Source organism: Cryptomeria japonica, chromosome 5 (genome assembly GCF_030272615.1).
Source record: "Cryptomeria japonica chromosome 5, Sugi_1.0, whole genome shotgun sequence".
Lineage (NCBI taxonomy): Eukaryota > Viridiplantae > Streptophyta > Pinopsida > Cupressales > Cupressaceae > Cryptomeria > Cryptomeria japonica.
The window spans coordinates 910,671,760-910,693,163 of NC_081409.1; the positions used below are offsets into that span (position 1 = coordinate 910,671,760).

The window sequence follows — 21,404 nt, forward strand, 5'->3', positions numbered from 1 at the left end:
TAAGTATTCCTGTTGAATAACTTTGTCAATTTGTTTATATGGGGTTTCTTTGTCAAGTCGTAATAATAAGGGTTTCATTATCAATATTTGCTTGTTATGGGTTTGTGCTTACTTAGTTTTGTAAAAACCCCTGTTGGGTTGTGTGAAAGGAAAATGATATTCTCTTTGAATTAACCCGTGTTGGGCCAATCATGTTTTGAGGTTCCCTGTGTCAGGTGTTTATCCTTGTAGGTGTACAAGCATGTTTGTGCCTGTGTTATCCCAAGTTACCATCCTTATATCATCCCTGTTGCATTCAAGCTCATGTCATTAAATGTTGTGACAAATGCAGTTTTATTATGTGTCAGTTATCTGTTAAAATAACTGCATGACAGGTTGCTTTCAGTTAATTGGTTATGATGATGCTCTTTCCTACATAGTAGAAGTTAGAATGCATTGTTGTAAATAGCATATGTAGGAAGAGTGAAAGATGATCAAGTCAGTGGTCTCCTTCTGTGATTAGCATTGAGATCTCTTCAGGATGAGGTAAGCATTTTACTCATTAACTTCTTCTACTTCCACCAAAGCTGAATATAATTAGTATCTTGTTCAGCAAAGTATGAAGATTCTGTTCTACTTGATATTTATCAATCATATGTATGTAGTCATACTATATCTTGTGATTGGGTTTCTAAGAAATCTCAATTTCAGTTGTTCAGTTTGAAAGATGATTTGGCTTATGTATTTTGCTTGCTTGAATAAGTATATAAGGATCCTTTTAGGCATGGTTATTTGGATGGGAACTAGGTTGTATCTCAGCCTCTCGAGGTTAAAGATGAAGGTTTTCTGAAAATTCACCTTGCAAAAGGTGAAAGTAAGAGAAAAGCAAGTAGCATCTTCAGTGTTATATTATTTCTCGTTCCTTTATTGATTCTTATTTGATTAAGGATTAAGAGGGAGTCCTATCTTCAATAAAGACTTAGTATTTAAAGAATTGACAATCATTTGTTAAGTCTAGGGTTTTGTAAAGTTCTAACTTCCTTTCTTAAAGTATTTTGGTTTTTGATGTGATGATTTAACTCTATTCTCATCATTGGAATATAAGGAATAATTAGCACAAGGATCTAAATTTATTGTCTTCTAGGATTAGAAATATGTCAAGGATCTAACCAAATTATTCCAAGTCAAGTATACTTTTGATATTTAGAATATGGATTGTAAACCTTTATGAAAAATAACATAAAGATTGAGGATGTTTGTAGCAAAGTCTGATTTTGCAGATTCATCTGAAGACAAGCAGCTGATTGGTGGATGCCTCAGCTAATTCATGATCAAGGTTGAAGCATGTTGTTGCTGCCAAGCATATCTTGTTGCATTTTGAAAATCTCAAATGATTGTGAGCAGAAGACTGTAATCACCTCAAAAGGCTAACTCAAATTCTGAAGTGTCTCAGATAAGGGAAGTCACTTCAATCTCTTGTTGTAACTTGGATACCCTATGATCTCTTAGGACTACAGCAAAACAGTCCTCAGTCACATTGAGTACTGCTGAAGCTGAATTCATTGGAGCATGAACTGTATCAAGGAAATTGTGTGGTTTTTCAAATTCTTGTTGAATGCTTTCTTATAATTATTTATTATCAGAGTCATATAGAGATACCTGAAAATTCAGTGTCTTATGGCAGGATAATCTTGTGTTGCAAATGTTCTCACCAAGTCTTTTGAAGCTTGAGTACTTCAAAAGATAGACTTGGAGCTGTGAAGAACACCGCCTTGATTGAGAAGGAGTCTCAACCTCAGTGATGCATTGTGTTTCATCAACCACCCTCTGCGGCTAATGTAAGGTGGTAGTGTAATCTTCTCAGGGTTCTCAGGGAGAAGAGTAATTGTTACCATCCTCTATGGGCAATGTAAGATGGTAGAAAAGATGGATTTTCATCCTATGCTTGTGTGCTGGATGGAAAGTGTACTAGATAGAAGATTATGTTTATTCATTCTTTGCTTGTGTGCAAAATGGAGGACTATGGCTTATGTAACTTCATTCTATGCTTGTGAGCAAGATGAGAGATTATGATTTTCTGATGTTACATTCTTCTTTAGGAGAAGATTGAGGTAAAGGTAATGCATTCTTCTCTGGGAGAAGATTAAGGAGAATACTCGTGTGCAAATAAAGTCGGTGCTGCAATCTTCTCTGAGAGAAGATTGAAATGGAAACTCTTCATCATTCTTAGCAGGCAATGAATGGTGTATATGCGTGATAGATATCATGAAAAGAGTCCATGATGTGCATATATATACTTGTGTTTGTATTCATGTCTTGCAGGTGTACATGATAAAGTTTTGGATTCATCCTCTATAGGCAAGGCAAGATGAATATTATAAAAGGATCCATGATGAGTTACCATTATGTGATTTGGTTACTTATTACTTATGGTTACTGGCTACCTGTTGTGATCCTCTCTAAGGAGTGCTGGCTGAGTTCAGATTACAAATTGCACAATGAATGTATTAGGAAAAGTACTTCGGGTATCTGCTTCAACTTGGGCTCTGCAGTGATCTCTTGGGCATGTAGAAAGCAATGTTCCGTAGCATTGAACACTGCAGAAGCTGAGTACATTGCAGCATCTGTTGCATCCAGAGAAGCAGTGTGGCTTCGCAAACTCCTCGTTGGATTATTTGGTCAAGCTAGTGGTCCTACCACCATTCATTGTGATAATCAAAGCTGTATAAAGATGTCAGTAAATCCTGTGTTCCATGACCGGTCCAAACATGTGGAAACACACTATCACTTCATTCGGGATACGGTGCAAAGAGGCGCCATTCAACTAAAGTACATCAGCACGGATGAACAGGTTGCGGACATCCTTACCAAACCCTTATCCAGAGTGAAGTTCGAATACTTCACAGACAGACTTGGTATTGTGGAAAACGGAACTCTGATTGAGAGGGACCTCCAATCTCAATGACTCTATCTGCAGCACTTTGATCATTCTTTGCTTGTGTGCAAGAATGAATTGTGTCCAATCTATGCTTGTGTGCTAGATGGAAAATTGTAATTATGTAAAGACCCACTTGTGTATTACACTTTCTATGCTTGTGTGCTAGAACCATCCTATGCTTGTATGCTAGGTGGAAGATGTAATTCTATGCTTGTGTGCTAGATCCATTCTATGCTTGTGTGCTAGATGAAACTCTAAAGGTTCAGATTATGTATTCTCTTCTTCCCTAGTTAAGAGGGAGTGTTGTTTGTAACTAGGTAAAAATGGGTTCGGATTGCCTTAAGGCAACATCCGAACCCATATAGGCCTGGGTCCTATCCTAAAGGGGTAACGTGCCCCCAAGTTGAGCCCAACCCTATACCTCCACGCCACAATAAATAAATTGGCGACAAAAGAGGGAGGCCGACTTGGATTTAATAAAGGCTAAGGACTCATATAAATAAAGGTTAAATTGCAAATGCAAATACAATTCAGTTATCCATGAAATCAGTGAATTAGCTCTGCAAAGAAGAGGTGCGAAATCACCAAAGAAGGTTGTGCGAATTTGTCCAAGGATTGGGCGAAATTATTCAAGAGGATTTAGGGCATTTTGGTGCAGTCTTGAAACATGCAAAAAGGGCAGATCTGATATATAAAGATCAGATTCAGAAAAGCAAGCTAAGTATTGTATTTGTGCAATAAGAGTGAATACATAATCTGACCTGTGGGTCTTTAATGCTGGGTTTTTCCTCCTTGGAGGTTTTCCCAGTGTATTTGTGTTTGTCTCTTGGTTCCTTGTTTCATTCTTGAATTTACTTGATTATAGTTTACTAAATTACAAAGCTGATTAATAAACTAGGGCATGATTAAATGTTACAAATCTGATTACTGATCTAGGGAACGAATTTAACAAGGCTTATGACAATGACCTTGATCTTTGTAAAACTGCCAATGATCTCTTTTCCTTATGACAATAACTGTATTTATCTTCTCACCATTACCTAGCATCTCTAAAATATATCATTTATGCACTCACGTGCTGTTTATGCACCTTTGTGTATTATCCTCTGTGGCTTGTAACCTGAGAATGCTCTTTTCAGCTTGCATGGGGCTGAGTCTCTTGTGGATTGAAGACTCCATATTTTTGTAACCTTTCTCTTGTCCCAAACTCATTATGCCCTAAGGCTGGATACTGATGCCCCTCTATTTTAATTATTTTTGTAACCTTGGCCTAGATACCATGAAACAACAAAGAATTCTTCACACATGGAGACTCAATCATGGATTATTAACAATCCAAGGTACACAGATCTGAGCACAATGAACAAAGCATAACCATGAAACAAAAGAGCAGCAATCACATGCATTGTTTGGACAAGACACTTTCCATGGCAAATTTTCTCTTGAATAGTGATCAAATAATATCAGTTTATGTCTATTATGGATGTTTATGACACATGTTTGTTCGCAATGATTGATAAAAGCATTTGAATTTTGGTAAAATGTTTGTCAATTCTCTTGTGAAATCTTAATTCAAGTCTAATGTAATGTAATGTGTTAATGTCTATGATGAATGATTTACCATTGTTATGATATGCATATTTGAAATTTTTCTATATTTGTAAAAAAAAACCCTATTTTTTTAACAGCCGTCCCCTGCTGTCCCCCCAAAAATGACCCAAAAGTACCCCTATACCGGAAACATGGCTTGCCGTCCCCGTCCCCGAAACTCCGTGGAACATAGTTTTTCTGTGTACATTTAAAACTAGTGCACAAATTTTTCCAATAAGCTATCAAGCCCCCACCTTGACAATAAATGCTCACAAAAGAAAATTGTCTTTTTAAAGACTTCACAATTTTCTTATGTTCTAAAACGGACCCAAACATCAATCTGACCCCGCATTGATACCAGGATGGGTGTCAATAATCAGGAAGACATTTATTTAGAAGAATCCACAATTTTCTGCAGTATTCTTCATAAGAAGAAATGGGTATCAATAATCAGGAAAACATCCACAATTTTCTGCAGTATCCAGTCGTAAACATCTTCATAAGCCGCAATGGGAAGACAATGACCTCATTGCAGAAAAGGATAGCATTTTGAATTACATCAGTGCACAATATTAATAAAACAGCAATAAGATTAAGGGAATCTAGCAATACGAATAGGGGATATGTTTATGTTGATGCATATGCTATTAATTATTGGTAAGGTGCAATCACACCCAAACAGCAGCCGCTTGTTAGTGAGGAGGTATAGGTGTTAAGGGGTGAGCTCATTTAGATAACAAACAGCACTTTAGAGGCAACAGTCATTATTATAGAGGACACTATGGAAAAGACATGATGTTTTATGGAGCCTAATCAGACTCAAAGGTTAAATTTTCCCCACTTTTATCGGTGTAGTTTTCCCCCAAATTATTCAATGGGGATTTGGGGGCAGCACCCCCAAGACGGGGTCAAGGGGCAGCACCCCTGGCACGCTCCCTGTCGCGGTATAGGGAAAGGTTGAGAGGCAGCACCCCCGAAAGCTCAAATGACTTTTATTATTTTATAAAGGCATCGGGAGTTATTTTTCTATTGGCTGACATATACTAACCATATTTTTTGTAACCGACATAAGTCTTGATAAAATGGCTAAGGATTAGGGTTTTCCGTTGAGATTTTTGTAGCATTTTGCAGCGGTATTGAGTTGCAAGAGATTGCTAGTTGTAATCGGTTCGATTTGCTAGATAATAATATTGGATTCTATGTTTGGTGGATGTAGCCCGAGTTTGGGTGAACCACGTTAAAAATTGTCTCTTCAATGTTATTATTTCTATGTTTTTCATTCCTCTATTTAATCTATTTTGCATTTAATTGATATTTTCAGCATGCAATTCCTAACACATGACTCTCCAAGGTCGATGGAGAGATATATACTGTAGATCAGCCCACTCTCGGAAGGCGTCAATCGATCAAGGAAGAACACAAGCAGTCGCAGAATTAATACAAATAGTCAGCAAACTTGTATATCTCCAAGTATTTGGTACAATGCATAAGGAATATAATTCTGAAATGAATATCTTGTCTTACACATAATAATATATAATGATAAGAAATTAAATTAACATATATATATATATATATATATTTCTATCTTTGCTATTTTGATATTGTGCATAATAAATTATAGTGAAGATTCCTTAATACTTTATCCGACCAACCATTTCATTATGGAGTGGAGAATGAAACACATGATAAGGAATGCAAGTAGCACTGAATTCCATCAAGTATGCCAACCCCAAGTGGGGCCAAGAGGTTGAATGGCGGGTGTCCGGGTGTCATTTCATGCTCTTGGTCTTGATGGAAAGGGATTGGCTCGAGGTGCCTTATGTGATCGTCCAAGGTACTCCATAAGGGGTTTTTAGGGGAAGTCTTATTGAATCCCACATACACATTAGACCTTAAATCAAGAAATCAAGGTTGGCAAGTTACATTTATTTAATATACTTCATATCGCAGTTGATAATTTTAGGGCAAGGTTTAGGGCAATCCCGAAAGGGGACATTACAATGGCATCAAAGCCTTGATCCTACGAGCCTGAAGGGTCAAGATAAATCAATGGGTGCATTATAGTCAATGGGAAAGGATCTATTAACCCAATCCGAAAAATATGACAATGACTAAATGACAGTGGCAAGACAATACGAGATATTGTCGAACATGACAATAAATGTATTTGTGTGTATGCTTCGTGTCTACATATATTTATATGTATGCTTTGTGTTTTTATGTGTATGCTCCGTGTTTGGTTCATACCTGATATGTTTTCAACATGTCTAGTCCAGTGTGTCTATGATTACTTTATGCTTAACAATTATGAAAATGCTCAATATAAGATTTCTATTTTGTATTACCATTTCACCCTAGATAGCTATACTGCATATGGTCTATCATCAATCAAAAGAGACTCCTTGATTGGTCTAGAATATGAGAATAACAAAATTGGACCAAAAGGATATAAATTCACTTTAAAAAAGAACATTAAATATAAGGTTATAGATGTGTGTCATGTTTCTAATCCTCATATTGATATATGTTAAGATCACTCTTTGTGCAAACATTGGGTCAACCAAATTAAATAAGGAATACAAATCTCCAAGGGTTGGTTTGGGACCTTCATGATTCAATTCATAGAAACCTCAATTGCTTGAGGACAAGCAATCTTGGGAAAGGCAAACTATCATTCCCCCGCCTTGACAATGAATGTTCACAAAAGAAAATTGTCTTTTTAAAGAGTTCAGAATTTTCTTATCTTCTAAAACAGACCTAGACATCAATCTGACCCCGCATTGATACCAAGATAGGTATCAATAATCAAGAAAACATCTATTCAAAAGACTCCACATTTTTTTGCATCCAATCATAAACATCTTCATAAGCTGCAATGGCAAGACAACGACCTTATAGCAGAAAAGGCTAGCATTTTGAATTACATCGGTGCATAAACTTAATAAAGGCAGCAATAAGATTAAGGGAATGTAGCAATAAGAATAAGGGATATGTTTATGTTGATGCATATGCTATTAATTATTGGTAAGGTGTGATTACACCCAAACAGCAGCTGGTTTTTAGTAAGGAGGTACAATCATTATTAAAGAGGACACTATGAAAAGGACATGACTCTCCAAGTCCAATGGAGAGATATATAGTGCAGATCAGACCACTCCCAGAAGGCATAAATTGATCAAGTTAGAACACAAGCATTTGCGAAATTAATACAAATAGTTAGCAGACTTATATATCTCCAAGTATTTGGTACGATGTTGTAGCATAATAAATTGTATCCCTATACAATTTTGTCCTCACCTAGCCCTCACCTTGGCGCTCCAGCCTCCGGTGCTCAATGCCTTCTTTGATGTTAATCATACCCTCTTGAAATCTGCATTTTCAACTCATGATATTGCCTCTGTCCCATTCTGAAAATTGATTGACAAGACCAAGATGCCCTGAGGGCCCTAGTCTTGGCTCAAGACCAAGGCACCCTGACCACCCTAATTCTCCCAATCTAGACCCAAAATAGGACCTCACAACGGTCACTTGATGTGGGCAGGAAATATGGCTCCGTGTCATCCTACTTTGAGAATTTTAACATTTAATGCACGGTTAGGTATAAAAGGAAGCCTAGCCCCCTCATTTGGTAACTAGGAAATCATAAGTGAGCTCTCAATTGCACTCTAGCAAAATCAATTCAAGTCTATATTAGCAAGCGTTTAAGTATTCATCAAGCATTGAAGAAGCAAGTCAAGTCAAGATCAAGCATTCATGTTCAAGCATCCATGATCAACCATCTATGAAGACATTCTACATTACATCCTAAACCTTTGCATGAGGATTCAAGCAAACTTCATCAATGTATCAAGTTCAAGCATTTTTCGATCAAATATTGCCTTTCCCTCAAAAGGAAAGCATTCTATTTCAGTTCAATTCCATTTCAATTATCAATTCAATTCAAGGTTAATTCCTAAACCAGAGTTTCACCTAAGGCAAACCCCCATCAACCAAACTTATTTCCTTCTTTCTGTGAGTAGGAAATTGTCTCAGGAGCTACAAGCAAGGAATCTGACAGAGTGGATGATTGAAGGCACAAAAAGCAGAGGACCGGGATGACTAGCTCCCCTTGATCCTAGGAATTTCTGATGAACTTTTAACAATGGATTTTGTGTGTCATCCTAATCTGGAAAACATTCAGTCTATCTGCCCCCAATATTTGGTGGATCGGGCAACCTACTCCCCTCAGTCCTGACAATTCAACCCAAACATTTTGTCATAGATTCAGATCTATTTTCCCTCCTCAAATCTAGGTTTACAGCTCTGAATGATATCTGGAACATTCTGTTACTATTATTTTATGTCAATTTCTCATTGTTTGTCCTAGATCTAGCGTTGCGACTTAACCCTAATTATAATTCAATTTCAACTCTAACAAGGGAAGAATTAACCTAATCTGAATTCAGTCCTTTTAGAATCGGATCAATCAAGTTCAATTCTCTTCCCTTAATGTAAAGTGGTCAAGCAAAATTAGTGGCTTTATCAACCCAAATGGTGAAACCCTAATGTCCAACACCAAATAGATGCATAAGGAATAGAATTCTGATCTAAATATCTTGTCTTACAAATAATAATATATAATGATAAGAAATTAACAAAGTGTTATTAATATATATTTATATATTTCTCTCTTTGCTATTATGATATTGTGCATAATAAATTATACTGAAGATTCCTTAATGCTTTATCCAATCAACTCTCTCACTATGGAGGGGAGAATGAAACACATGATAAGGAATGCAAGTAGCACCGAGTTCCATTAGGTATGCCAACCCCAGGTGGGGCCAGGAGGCCAAATGGCGGGTGTCATTTCATGCTCTTGAGCTTGATGGAAAGGGATAGGCTCAATGCACCTTATGTGATCTCCCAAAGTACTCCATAATGAAGAGGGGTTGTTAGGGGAAGCTTTATTGAATCCCACATACATATTAGACCTTAAATCAAGGCATCAAAGTTTGCAAGTTACATTTCTTTAATATACTTCATATCGCTTTTCGTGATTTTAGGGCAAGAGAGCAATCCCAAAAGGGGACATTACATAAACTTGCTTGAATTTAATCAAGTGCAATATTTTTTTGTGATGGGCAGGCAACAATGATAACTTGGTGCAGAAAACATGTGACATCAACATCTTGTACAAAAACAAATTGATGACTTCTATTTGACAAACAATTTGATATTTAAGGGTGATGACGAACATTTGCAACCATGGGCAACTGACTCAAATGAGTTATTGTAATAGAGGGACTCAAAACACGGTGACACTAACCAATTTGATGCAAAAAAAATTTAAAATTGGGTAAAGTCAAATATGTGGCCAACAATTGGCTCTAATTGGTGACAAAGACCTTACAAATGCAACAAAAACCCAAAACCATATAATATGAGGGAGCTGTCACTCTCAAACGTAGAGGAAAGTTGGTAATCTATACCTTCTCCAACTATTGGAACATTTGTCGCTACTCATTGGGCGAGTCACATCAAAGATGCAATGACATTCATTTACCAACACTTAGGCATAAGAAACAAACATCAAGAACTATGATTCTGCAGTATTTTTTCTACAATCTACATAAACTTCGAAACCAATATTTCAATATACACATTGGATCAGTATTGCATTATCAAAAATATAAAAAAATTGAAGCATCAAAAATTAATTCCAATGCACAAAATAAATTGAATATCAGGGTTTCCCCAAAAATGGAGAAATCCATTCATCATTTATACATAACAAAATAACTCAATAAGAGTTCAGAAATTCATTTATGGCACTCTATGTACATCAATCGCACCTCTAAAGATAATCCTAGCAAGGCAAGCATCGATGGGTCATATGAGAGGCTAATATTTCAATAAGGTTTTTATTAGAGAGTTGGCATTGGCATAGTGCAGCTGAAAGAATGGTAATTTAGCAAGGAATGTGAGTTCTCTTAAGCCATCCATAAGATTCCTCATGATGTGGGTTGACCCTCAAGTCATAGAGAAACTTAACAGAGCATTTACCATGCAATAGGATAGCTATGACTACATCAAATACTGATAGTCATCGAATATTTGACTTACCAAGGTTGTTAAGGTGCTTCTTGTTCATATCAGGACAAACAACAACCTGGTAGATAAGTTCGCAAAAGTGGTTGTTTCCAAACAATGAGAGCATCTTATTGTGTGAAATTTTAATCAGCTTAGCCAATAGATGGAGCCTATTGATATTATTTTTAAGCCTTATAATAATAATTATAATAATCTCTCAGCTTTTGTGTGTGGAGTGTGGAATATCTCATCCTGCCAATCCTTCCTCCTGATACCCAGCCTCAAATGTTTCTCTGGGGGTAGAAATTTTCAGTTATAGGGCCTACCTATGTCCCTAGCCCCTTGTAAACTTTGCAAAATGCATTTGCATTGTTCGAGTATGATCTCCCTATTAATTTTTTATTGAGTGATTCCTCCAAGACCAATGATCTCACTATTAATTTTTGACATTTATGTGTGCAATTTACCTCAAACCTGTGTATCCATTAGCCAGCATGATCCACCTTGCTTCTTTTGTTTCTCCTCAGCTCTCACGTGTCAGAACTATATTTCATCCTTCATTCAGTCTTTATGTGTTCTTCCTACTCTGCCTATTTGTAAATGGCTGTAGCTACTCATGACAAACCCTTTGAAAGAAAACCTAAAGTGATAGTAATAAAATGAAAATGAAATGGGTTAAATCTTTCATTGCTATGGACACAAGCGATGGTTGTGCTAGAGAGGAGTGACAGTGCTACTCTCGCACTTTCTGCACAACAGAAGATGCTTTGCCAAAGGTCTTGGTATGGACACAACATGTGCACTATGATTCTGGTGATTTTAAAGTTTGATGTGAATCAATCTGAAATGCTTTCCTGGACCTAGAGACATCGATCCCTCTAAATAACATATAAAATGTGGTTAAGTCTGACTTTCACAAGACCAGAATGGTAGAATTGAGGCACTAAAGAAGACAAGTCAGACCTTGAAACAACATGGACAATTGTCACCCTTGACAAAGAAAACAGACTAAGAGAAATGCTTGTACAAAGATATACAACTGACGCTAAAACTTTACTAACCAGAGGTATCCGTACATTCAAGTGCTTGAGGATAAAGAATACTCTAGCTACCTGTAAAACTTTATCCACCAAATATGTCTACAGGCTGTAGTACTGTTTAATCATAAATTGTTATAGGCCTTAGTCAAAACAGGGTCAATGAGGAGCCCAATGTAATGAGTTATATCCTCTTATTTGGGAAACAACAGACGCTCTAAACCTAATATACACAAGTAGCTTATTGACAACTAGAACAACTTTGCAGAAGATCTCCCAAGTCCCAACCATTACTTCTCACAGATACATATGGCATCGGGAAATTTTGATTTTACAGATTGCTTGGGTTGGAGAAACATAAAAACTTGGTAAGGGAAAATACATCGGGATTACTCATATCAGAAAGAAATGAGGAATAATTTCTAATAAAAATAATTTAATGTGACGAAACATCTCATCAATCGGCATCCCTAACAAACTTAGAAATGATAAATACCCAGCACTTATGTTGTAGCAAATAATTTAAAATCCCCTTGATCATTAAACTAGAACTTGGGATCTTTCTGGCCAAGAATCGTACACAAATAGACAACCAATTAAACATAAAACTAAAAAGAGATCAAATTGCTGTAAACTCACAAAATTAATATCACCTCCCTATATCAACAGTGTAACCACATTGAATTGTATAGTGGAAAATATCTATCTTCAGGCTTTTAGGAAATCTAACATTTTACGAACGTACCCATGTTTCTTTAACAGATTTAAAGCTCTAAAAATTTCCTCTCAGAGGGTTTCTGTTCTCAAATTAAACTACATTTATAGTGAACATTTTACTGTTGATAAGGTTTTGAAGGACCCTACCATCCCTTGTTAGTGCAGAAATTTGAAAACCAACCCAGCCACACAAAAGGAAAATTCATATTTGTGATATCCATTTGATCAATTCATTCAAGAATGAAAATCAAGTAAGTAATGCTCGGTCAAGAAAAGTTCATTATACAAAACTGAGAAGCATCAAGACAGTACGCAGATGAGAAAATTTGCACCTCAGTTTCAGATACTATTGCAATATGTCTGGTATCAAAATGAATAAGCTCATCTATCTGAGCATCAGGCCTAGAAGCATCAACCACTGCCAATAATATGATTCCCTGACCATTATCCAAATTCAAAAAGAAATCTGATGCACGGAAATCCCTCCAAAACTATCATCACTTCAAAATTAAATAGATGTGCACAGTGTGAGCCAATGCCGTATAAACAGTCCACTGAAATATGGAATGTTGAAAACCTTAGACAAGATAAGCATTCACACCTGACCACGAATACAACCTTTCGAAATGCCTTGGGAAATTCCAAATCAGTGTGTCATAGAGGCGTGGATAAAATGGTCAGCTTCCATGGAATGTATTGAGTCTTGATACCCTATCCCTATACAAAAATTTGAGTCACTTGGTAAGGATCATCTGGTTGCTGGGTTTCGCCGGACAATACATCATTTGTGAGTAACAACTTTAGGACATCGATCTCTCTAGTATAAACAACTAAACCACAGTTGCCCACTAGTCTGCGATACATTCCAAGGATGTCAAACAAGTAAAATGAAACTCAATCTGCAACCGTTGATACGGATGGATCCTTCCCAAGAGGCCCATTTTTATATCAATCTCTAACTCTCTTAATGTAAGAGCTGCCCAAAATCCCTTGATAAACTCTTTGCAAGATTCCCTTCCTTTACAAATCAGTTTTCCTTTAACATTATTGCTCTCTACAATCTCAATTGAACCTGTATTTCCCAGCATTTTAGCACTTTCATGTTGCAGCTCATTCTCATTATATTTTGAAATTTCTGTCGATGCAGATTGACTTGTGGTACTACTCTTTTCTTCTTCTCCCATCTGATATACAGTTGTGTTCTTATCAAACTTCAAAATATAGGCTTGCTTGCATCCCTCAAACAATCTTTCTCCCAATGTATCAATTATATAGCATACTCCTTTTTCGACCTTGAGAAGAAAAAAATGGTCATTCCAGGTAACAATATAAATCTGTGGTCCATCAGTCCCTTCTTCTCTAGCATAAGTTCCGTTAATAATTTCTTCCCAAATTTTGTCAAAAGACGTAGACTCTTGCAGAAATTCAAAGGAATCTCCTATTTTTTCAGGCTGAAAGAAAGCCACAAAAGACTTGTCTGGTGCAAGAGAAAGGGAACATACATTTGCCTCTAACACAGTCTCAAGATCAAAATGCCCGTCCGGAAATCTTTGTTTGTAAGCCTGAATTTGACAAAGGTTCCTCCACTGTAAGGATCCTTTTTGTATCAAAGCATCAAACAGAGGTTTAGTTAGCATTGAATTTCTGTTATTGTGCAACCAGTCAGCAATGACAGCCACCAAAGCAGAACAGGCGCTCTCCCCTGCAGCCCTTTCGCTTCTCTGATCAAATGAAGCAAAAAGGACTTGGGTAGACAGCTTCATCTGCCCATCTCTACTCACCAGATCTATCTGTTCCCACCTGTCTCTGCCTGGTGTCAAACGGTCGTTAGAACATGTTCCTTTTTTTAAATTCTCATGCCCTGCATTCAATGCCACAGACCCTATAGGAGAAGACTCCAATTTGTCATATTTTTGCTTCCTCCTCATGGCAGGGTTGTAATCAGGATCCTTCTCTTCCTCATCCATGACCCTTGAATTCCTCTTCTTCTTGGGAGGCTCGTCCTCCGACGAATCAGAAATATCTTCTTCCTCATCATCAGACCTGCATTTTTCCTTATTCTCCTGCTGCTGTCTGGTAACAATGGTCAATGACCGTTTACACTCGGTGATAGTAGAAATGTCCCTATGCTTCTTAGCATTGCCCCACTCGAACCCTGCTCTTCTGTTCTTGCATGATTTTTGTTGGGCATGAGAAAAGTGCTTTTGGCACAGAGTGCGTCCTGGCAATGCAGAGTAACTGCACCTCCATTGTTTCCCATCCGACCGCTTGCACCTCACCTGAACCTCCATCTCCTCGTGTACCTCTTGTAATTCTGCATCTTCTTCACCCTTGGCCTCCTTGGTAATCACGGCTTCCAAAATGTCATCAGATGGCTGAATCTTATCCATTTTACAACATTTGGCCTGGGGACTCGCCTCCCTTACTTCCTTCTCTTTATCCGCACCCATCCATTTGTCAAAATCCTCAAATACTCGTTTGAGCATCCCTTTTCCTGCTCTATTATCCAATTGAGTTGTAATGATGCAGTGTGGTCTTCTCTGGCTATCTTCCAAGATGTTATCACCTCCTGTAATCTTATCTTTTTCGCCGACACCAGTAAGCATTATTTCCGAATGAGGCTTTATCTCCCCCAAATTTTCCTTGACTTCCATCCGCATGTCCATCATTCCCTCTTTCTTTCCGAGATTCATGAGACCACCTTGGCATTGAGAAATCTTATCTTTCTTACATGAATTCATGCGACCAACTCCACATTGGGAAATTTTATCGTTCTTATTGCAATTCACATGACCAAATTCAGATTGCGAGTTCTTATCTTTCTTAGTGAGACCAGCTTGGCACTGGGAAATCTTCTCATTCTTACCAAGACTCATGGAACCAACTTCACATTGCAAGACCTCATCTTTCTTACTGACACCAGCTTGGCATTGGGAAATATTATCCTTCTTGCTGACACCCATGAGACCAACTTCCGATAAGGGTTTCATCTCCCCCAATTTCCCCTTAACAGCCATCCCAACATCCACCAATCTGCCAGTGTCCTTACTGTCGGAAACACTGCAGTCTTGGGAATTTATGTTGTTTTCATCAACAGAGAGCGTGTGCTTGTCTCTATCGAGCTCACCCACCAAGCGAGTCATGCCCAACTTCGCCAACTCTTCAATCAGCTTATCCATCCTATTAGACTTAGCAGCCAAACTATCCTTTTCCAATTGGGTCTTCTCCAATTCCTCAGCCATTTTACCCAGCTGACCCTTCATTTTATTCAATTCAGTCTGCTTGAGGATCAACACCCTTTTCAACTTGTCCCTCTCTGTCCTGAACTCTTCTTCCATCTTGACACACTTACCAGCCAACCTATCCTTTTCCAATTGGGTCTTCTCCAATTCCTCGGCCATTTTACCCAGCTGACCCTTCATTTTATTCAATTCAGTCTGCTTAAGGATCAACACCCTTTTCAACTTGCCCCTCTCTGTCCTGAACTCTTCTTCCATCTTGACACACTTGTTCTTCCACCCCTGCAACTCATCCCTCAGACTCTTCATCTCTCTCAGACATGTCATCTCCTTCCCATCTGCCAACGCACAATCCCCATTCTGACTGTTGCTCATTCCAGTTTCAGATTCAGACTTCTCCTCCAAATCTTTATTGCTCTTCATCCACCTACTATTACTCAGCCATGGATTACTTGACATCTTCCCAACAGCTTCAATTTACTACAAGAAACAAAAACAAAGTCTACTATCGCTGCATGTAGTGTTACATAGGAAGCTGTTGATGTTTTTTTCATAGATTTTGTTGATTTTCCCTGCATGGACTCTCAGCTGTCAGAAACATACACTAACCTGCGAAATTTGGGAGGTGTGGCAATGGATGCGTGGCATTGAGATTAAGAAAAGCACGATGCAAATTACTATTTTATTTTTAGAAAACGCTTGCTAAAAATTCTCCAGACGGTGGAAATTAGAATAATGATTAGATGTGCATGATGCCTTCTATGCCAAATCAAGGAGGAGCTGAAAAGTGTTGCCTTGGGCGAGCAAATTTAGTAAAATGGCCGGCATTGAATCTTGAAACATCACCCCTCTATGTTATCAGATTAAGGACTTTTAAGCTTCCCTAGAAAAGCACGGGATGATCAATAATTGCGTAGGGGCATGGTGTTTCCTAGCTTTTCTTTTAATAGCTGCATAAAATTTTACATGTCCTTCGTTTCGTAAAGGGAAAACTCATATTCACACACAAGATATTGCAGGAAGATGGCCTATCTTGGAGTTACACAACTATGGTCAATCTTGGAGTTTTCACCTCTCTTTCAAATCAATTTGGTGATAGATGACCTATCTTGGAGTTACACGGGAGTTTTGACCTCTCTTTCAAATCCAAAAGATTTCAAAAGTTATAGTATATCATATAAGAGAGATAAGTTATAGTATATCATATAAGAGAGATAAATAAAAAGACAAGGAGGTATGGACTAAGGTGGACTAAGGGTTAAGTAAGGAAAAAGGAGGTATTAGTAAAGAAATAGGAGGTGTGGGTTATGGGTTAATAACGATAAGAGTTAATAAGGAAATCGAAGGTATGAATTAAGGGTTAGTAAGGCATACACTTTTAATAATATTTTTACATTTTTTAGTTTTAATGATTAATAGTATTCATAACTTGTTTATTGTTATTGTTAGATGATAAGATTACTACAATATATGAGATCTTAATAATTTCTTTATGAATATGATCTTTTAAACTATTTGGTTGGTTTTTGCACAACTCAAACAATTGTTAAAATGATTTGAAATGGTGACAAGAATATATGAAGTCTTTGTTCCCTTTTAGTCATTTAGTTGGTCATTTAGGAAGGTAATGTTGATTGCATCAAAGACAAACAAAAGTTTTCTCAAACTATATGAAATTATAAGTAATTTATTTAGCATTATTATGAGTCATATTAATGGAGGCATTAATGTGTGTATATATATACAATCAACCAAAAAATCGAGCTTCAATCCTTCGCACAGTCATATTAATGGAGGCATTAATGTGTGTATATATATACAATCAACCAAAAAATCGAGCTTCAATCCTTCGCACATTAATTGATCTCTACACATAGCAAAAGGATAATCATCGTGATGATTAAAAGATTCTCTATTTATTTTAATTAGACTTTCAAATTTACTAACAACAATGACATGTTTCCCATACATATATCTCCTCCCTAATATATTTTTATATGTAAATCTTTTAAGCTTCTCTTGTTCTCATTATTGAACACACTACAAGATTAAGGGGGGGATGAATCAGTCCAGACATTCAAATTGTAGGAACCCGCTTGTCCTAACTTTACAAAAACTAACAGAATCGATTCCCAAGTAAATTTCCATTTACATAAATGCAAGATTTTGGTTATCTATTATGCATTTAACCATACGAATAACAATTGCCATTAATATGACTGCATTCATAGAAAAGAATGATATAAAGTAAGATCGATAAGTTATGAATAAGAAATAACAACTTAGATAAATGCGTACAAGTTAAAATAAAGATAACCACATGTTAAAGTATATGAAAAACTATAAAATACGACAAGCATCTAATCCAAGCATCGCGCTTTCGAAGAAACTCAATAAAGAGAAACGCTTATGTAATTGTTCATGTGTATAATAAATGCGAACTTAAAGTATGCATCAAAATTAAACAAAAAGAAGACTAAGCATGAAAACACACATACCACAAATCATACATAATTAGGACACATGTTAGTGGTTAGTGGTTAGTAGTTTTCCTTACTTTTGAACTAGTTACATCTTCTTGGCGACTTCCTATCACATTTTTTATAGTAGGCCTTATAGACCCCTTTTACATATCTTACACAACTTGATTATGAGACCACATTGGTCTATTACAAGAAATTGTTAATATATCATATAATATTACATAAGATATTACAATGATATACATAATATCATGTCTCTAGATGTAGTATCTTCCTTGCCATCGAACTCACCTCCATTTGCAATATGGAAGATAGACAAATAACCCAGGTGATTTATCTGCCCAACCAATTGAAGCTTGCGCTTCCCGGTGTTCATGACAAGCTCCCATCCCTCATGATGGAGTGTCCTAGCAAGTCGGCATCAACTTTTGGGAATGGACCTATGCGCGCATGTAGCATCTAACAACAATGTGTTGAACTTATCTACATGTGATATGGCAAGGAGAAAAATAATAACTTGGCCAAGTTTAAACCCTTTTGGGGTAGGTGTAAACACCCTTCCCCGTTTGACCCATAATCAAGCACCCTATCCATTATAAATCCCTCATAGACAAAGATAAAAATTACCCCTCCGAGGTATTTATGTTTTTCTTTAAATTTATAATTAATGTTTATTTGTATCATGTTTGTTAATCCTCTTATAATTATACTCATTTATAGGATTTAGATTCCATTCAATTGAAAAACACCTTTTATATATATATATATTCGATTGAATGATTGCTTAGAAGTATATTATTACTAAAATAATAAGATATTATTGAAATATACATATAAACCCAGCCAATTGGTTTGTTTTTTGTAGAAACTAGTCCTATTGACCAAATAAATAATGGTGGCAGGAGGAATGAATTAAAAACGACCAAGGCAATAATTTGTGTTTTCATTTAAAAGCAATATTTTACGAGCAGAATTATAGATATGTTATAGTGTATAAATAAAGGGGTCGATTTGGTCTTATAACCACACAAATCTAGATTTGAGTATCAAACGAGAGATATTGACTAAGTCAACTTCGAGTCTAAGCTTGTAATGAAATTCAAATAGATTGACTCAAGCGTTGGAAAGAAAATGAGGATGAGAAGTGGGCGAGCTGCTCTTATAGAAGTCGACCTTGTTTCCAAACTAGTCTTGCCTGCAAATCAGCATGAGCCAAAACAGCTCAAGGAAAAGAATTGGCAAACAAGTTGAAAAACAAAACATATATTGCAATTCGCCCGTGCAAAGGAAATGGGAAAGGTGCAATTTGCACTCTTTGTAAAACATGTCAGTAACACTCACTTTTAGAAAAAGAACAATCAAATCGACTTGCAGAAGATTTAAGAAAATGAGAAGGGGGGATAATCTGAATGAAACCACATTTACCTTGCAATGCATAGATCGATTCAACAAGAAGATATACCCTGCAATCCAATGTAGATGGGGGAAAGAGATAGGGGCTCTTTGCAGAGAAAACGCCCTACCAGCAAACCGTTTTGGAAAAAAACCTGGTTGGTTGGATGTTTGTAGAAAGGAGAGGGTTGATTTGCACAACAAGATTGAGTACATGATAGCAAGAATAATCTTTAAAACCTACTATTAATGATTAGTGCAGATCGATACAAAGAGAAAAGAATTTGGACACTAAATAGCAAATTAGAAAAACAAATTCACCTTGCAAACCAACATAGGAGGAAAAATGGAGATGAGCGTTGGAAACCTGATCCAAATTGACCTTCCCCACAAGAATTTGATTCTTGCAGATCCACGTGAAAGAATAGGGGCATGGGCGGTCTGGCAACCAAGAGAGGCATGGAGGAAGGCGTAGCCTCACTGCAGATCATCCTCCAAGACACTAATCTCCTTTCAAACAAAAAACTACTTGTAGATTTCCCAAATAATACCCCTCGATTTACTTGCTGAGAGAGTATAAGAGAAAAGGGGGGGCGATATAGATTAGATGGACTGGCATAATGATGCCCCTCCAAATAGGCATGGTCTTCCCTAGATCAACCTCAAAACACCTTGCAAACTCAAAGCATAGAGAGAATGGAAAAGACAAGATTTGATGACTAATTTGGACATGAAAATAAGATAGTTGAGCTTCCATTTTATAATTGATTCGGCTAAGAATTGATCCAAATTTCATGGATCTTGATTTGGAGAAACTTCAAGAACAAGGGGGTTGAAGTGAGGAAAACTAGATTTGATTAGTCAGTTAAGAAATCCAAATGGAGAGATGACAAAGAGTCACTGTTAGTTAACAGGAAGAAACAATTAGTTCGACTCTACTCTCCAAAAAGTCACATGTTTTATTTAAATTTTAATATTAAGTCATTAAATTAATATTTTAAAATTCATTTGCTTAAAATCTCTTATTTAACATTTAAATTTAATATTTTTGTTGGCTTGATGATGAGTTTTGTATTGGATGACTTTATGTGTTGTCATTGATGACACATATACACACACACATATGTTCATATTGTCATAGTCATCTTAGTTAAGTCAAACTGGTACTACTCCTAAGTCTTCATATTGCAAACTGATATCATAAGTATAGAGTTGTCTAACCGATATATGTAGACAACCAGTATATGAAGTAAAGACAATTGGTTTTGGTCAATTCTACTGACACCAGTTTTGAGATACAGTGGAGAGCGACAAGGAGGCGAATGGAGACAATCGGTTTATGAGTTGGAAGCGGTTAACACTCAACCGATATTGGTGTTCCAACCGGTTTCATAGATTGTGTGATGAGTTATCACCGGTCGTGATGAGTTGTCTCTAATCGACATTTTTGGCGATGATTTGTGATGTGTTATGGAATATTGTCCAAATTCACTGAACCTAGAAAATTGTGTTGAGGTTCTTGAGCCGACATGAAATCTAGTGTCTATACAAAGATATTGTGATGAGTTATTTATATATGTAAGTTACAAGTGATGTTATGAGTTAGAGTTGATGTGATATATTGAAGGAGTTGCAGAGTATGTCAATGATGTAGTATTGAGTGAGTAGAAAAGTATCTATACAAGCAAGATGTGTTATTTCTAGATCATACCACCTATTGTTTTCTAATCACTACAATAGTTAAATCCCCTAACCGAGTAAGCTCTAACAAGCTTCATTGTAGAAATCCTCTAACAAGGTGATTCATTAACTTGGATCTAAATCCTCCACTGGGGTTACCTTTAACCAGGTATAGCTCCTAATAGGGCTTTGGGATCTTTAACAAGATTCGCTCCTAACAAAGCACTTTGTAGACCTTAACCAGTCAGTTACCTATTTCTGCAGATAGTTAACT

General features: G+C 36.8%; 1 protein-coding gene across 8 annotated transcripts in view; it reads right to left on the reverse strand.

Annotated features, from left to right (window-relative positions):
- LOC131066220 (uncharacterized) overlaps window positions 1-20,159 on the reverse strand; it is a 48,399-nt gene extending 28,240 nt beyond the window's left edge. For 7 of the 8 annotated variants that reach the window (XR_009111633.2, XR_009111635.2, XR_009111636.2 and 4 more), the window contains exon 1: window positions 19,772-20,159. Coding sequence is in view for 1 of the 8 variants with exons in the window: in XM_058000933.2 (XP_057856916.2) it covers window positions 13,185-16,034 (2,850 nt within the window). In the remaining 7 variants the exon portion in view is untranslated. The other variant, XM_058000933.2, reaches the window with a different exon arrangement.
- Window positions 20,160-21,404: the final 1,245 nt, after the last annotated feature.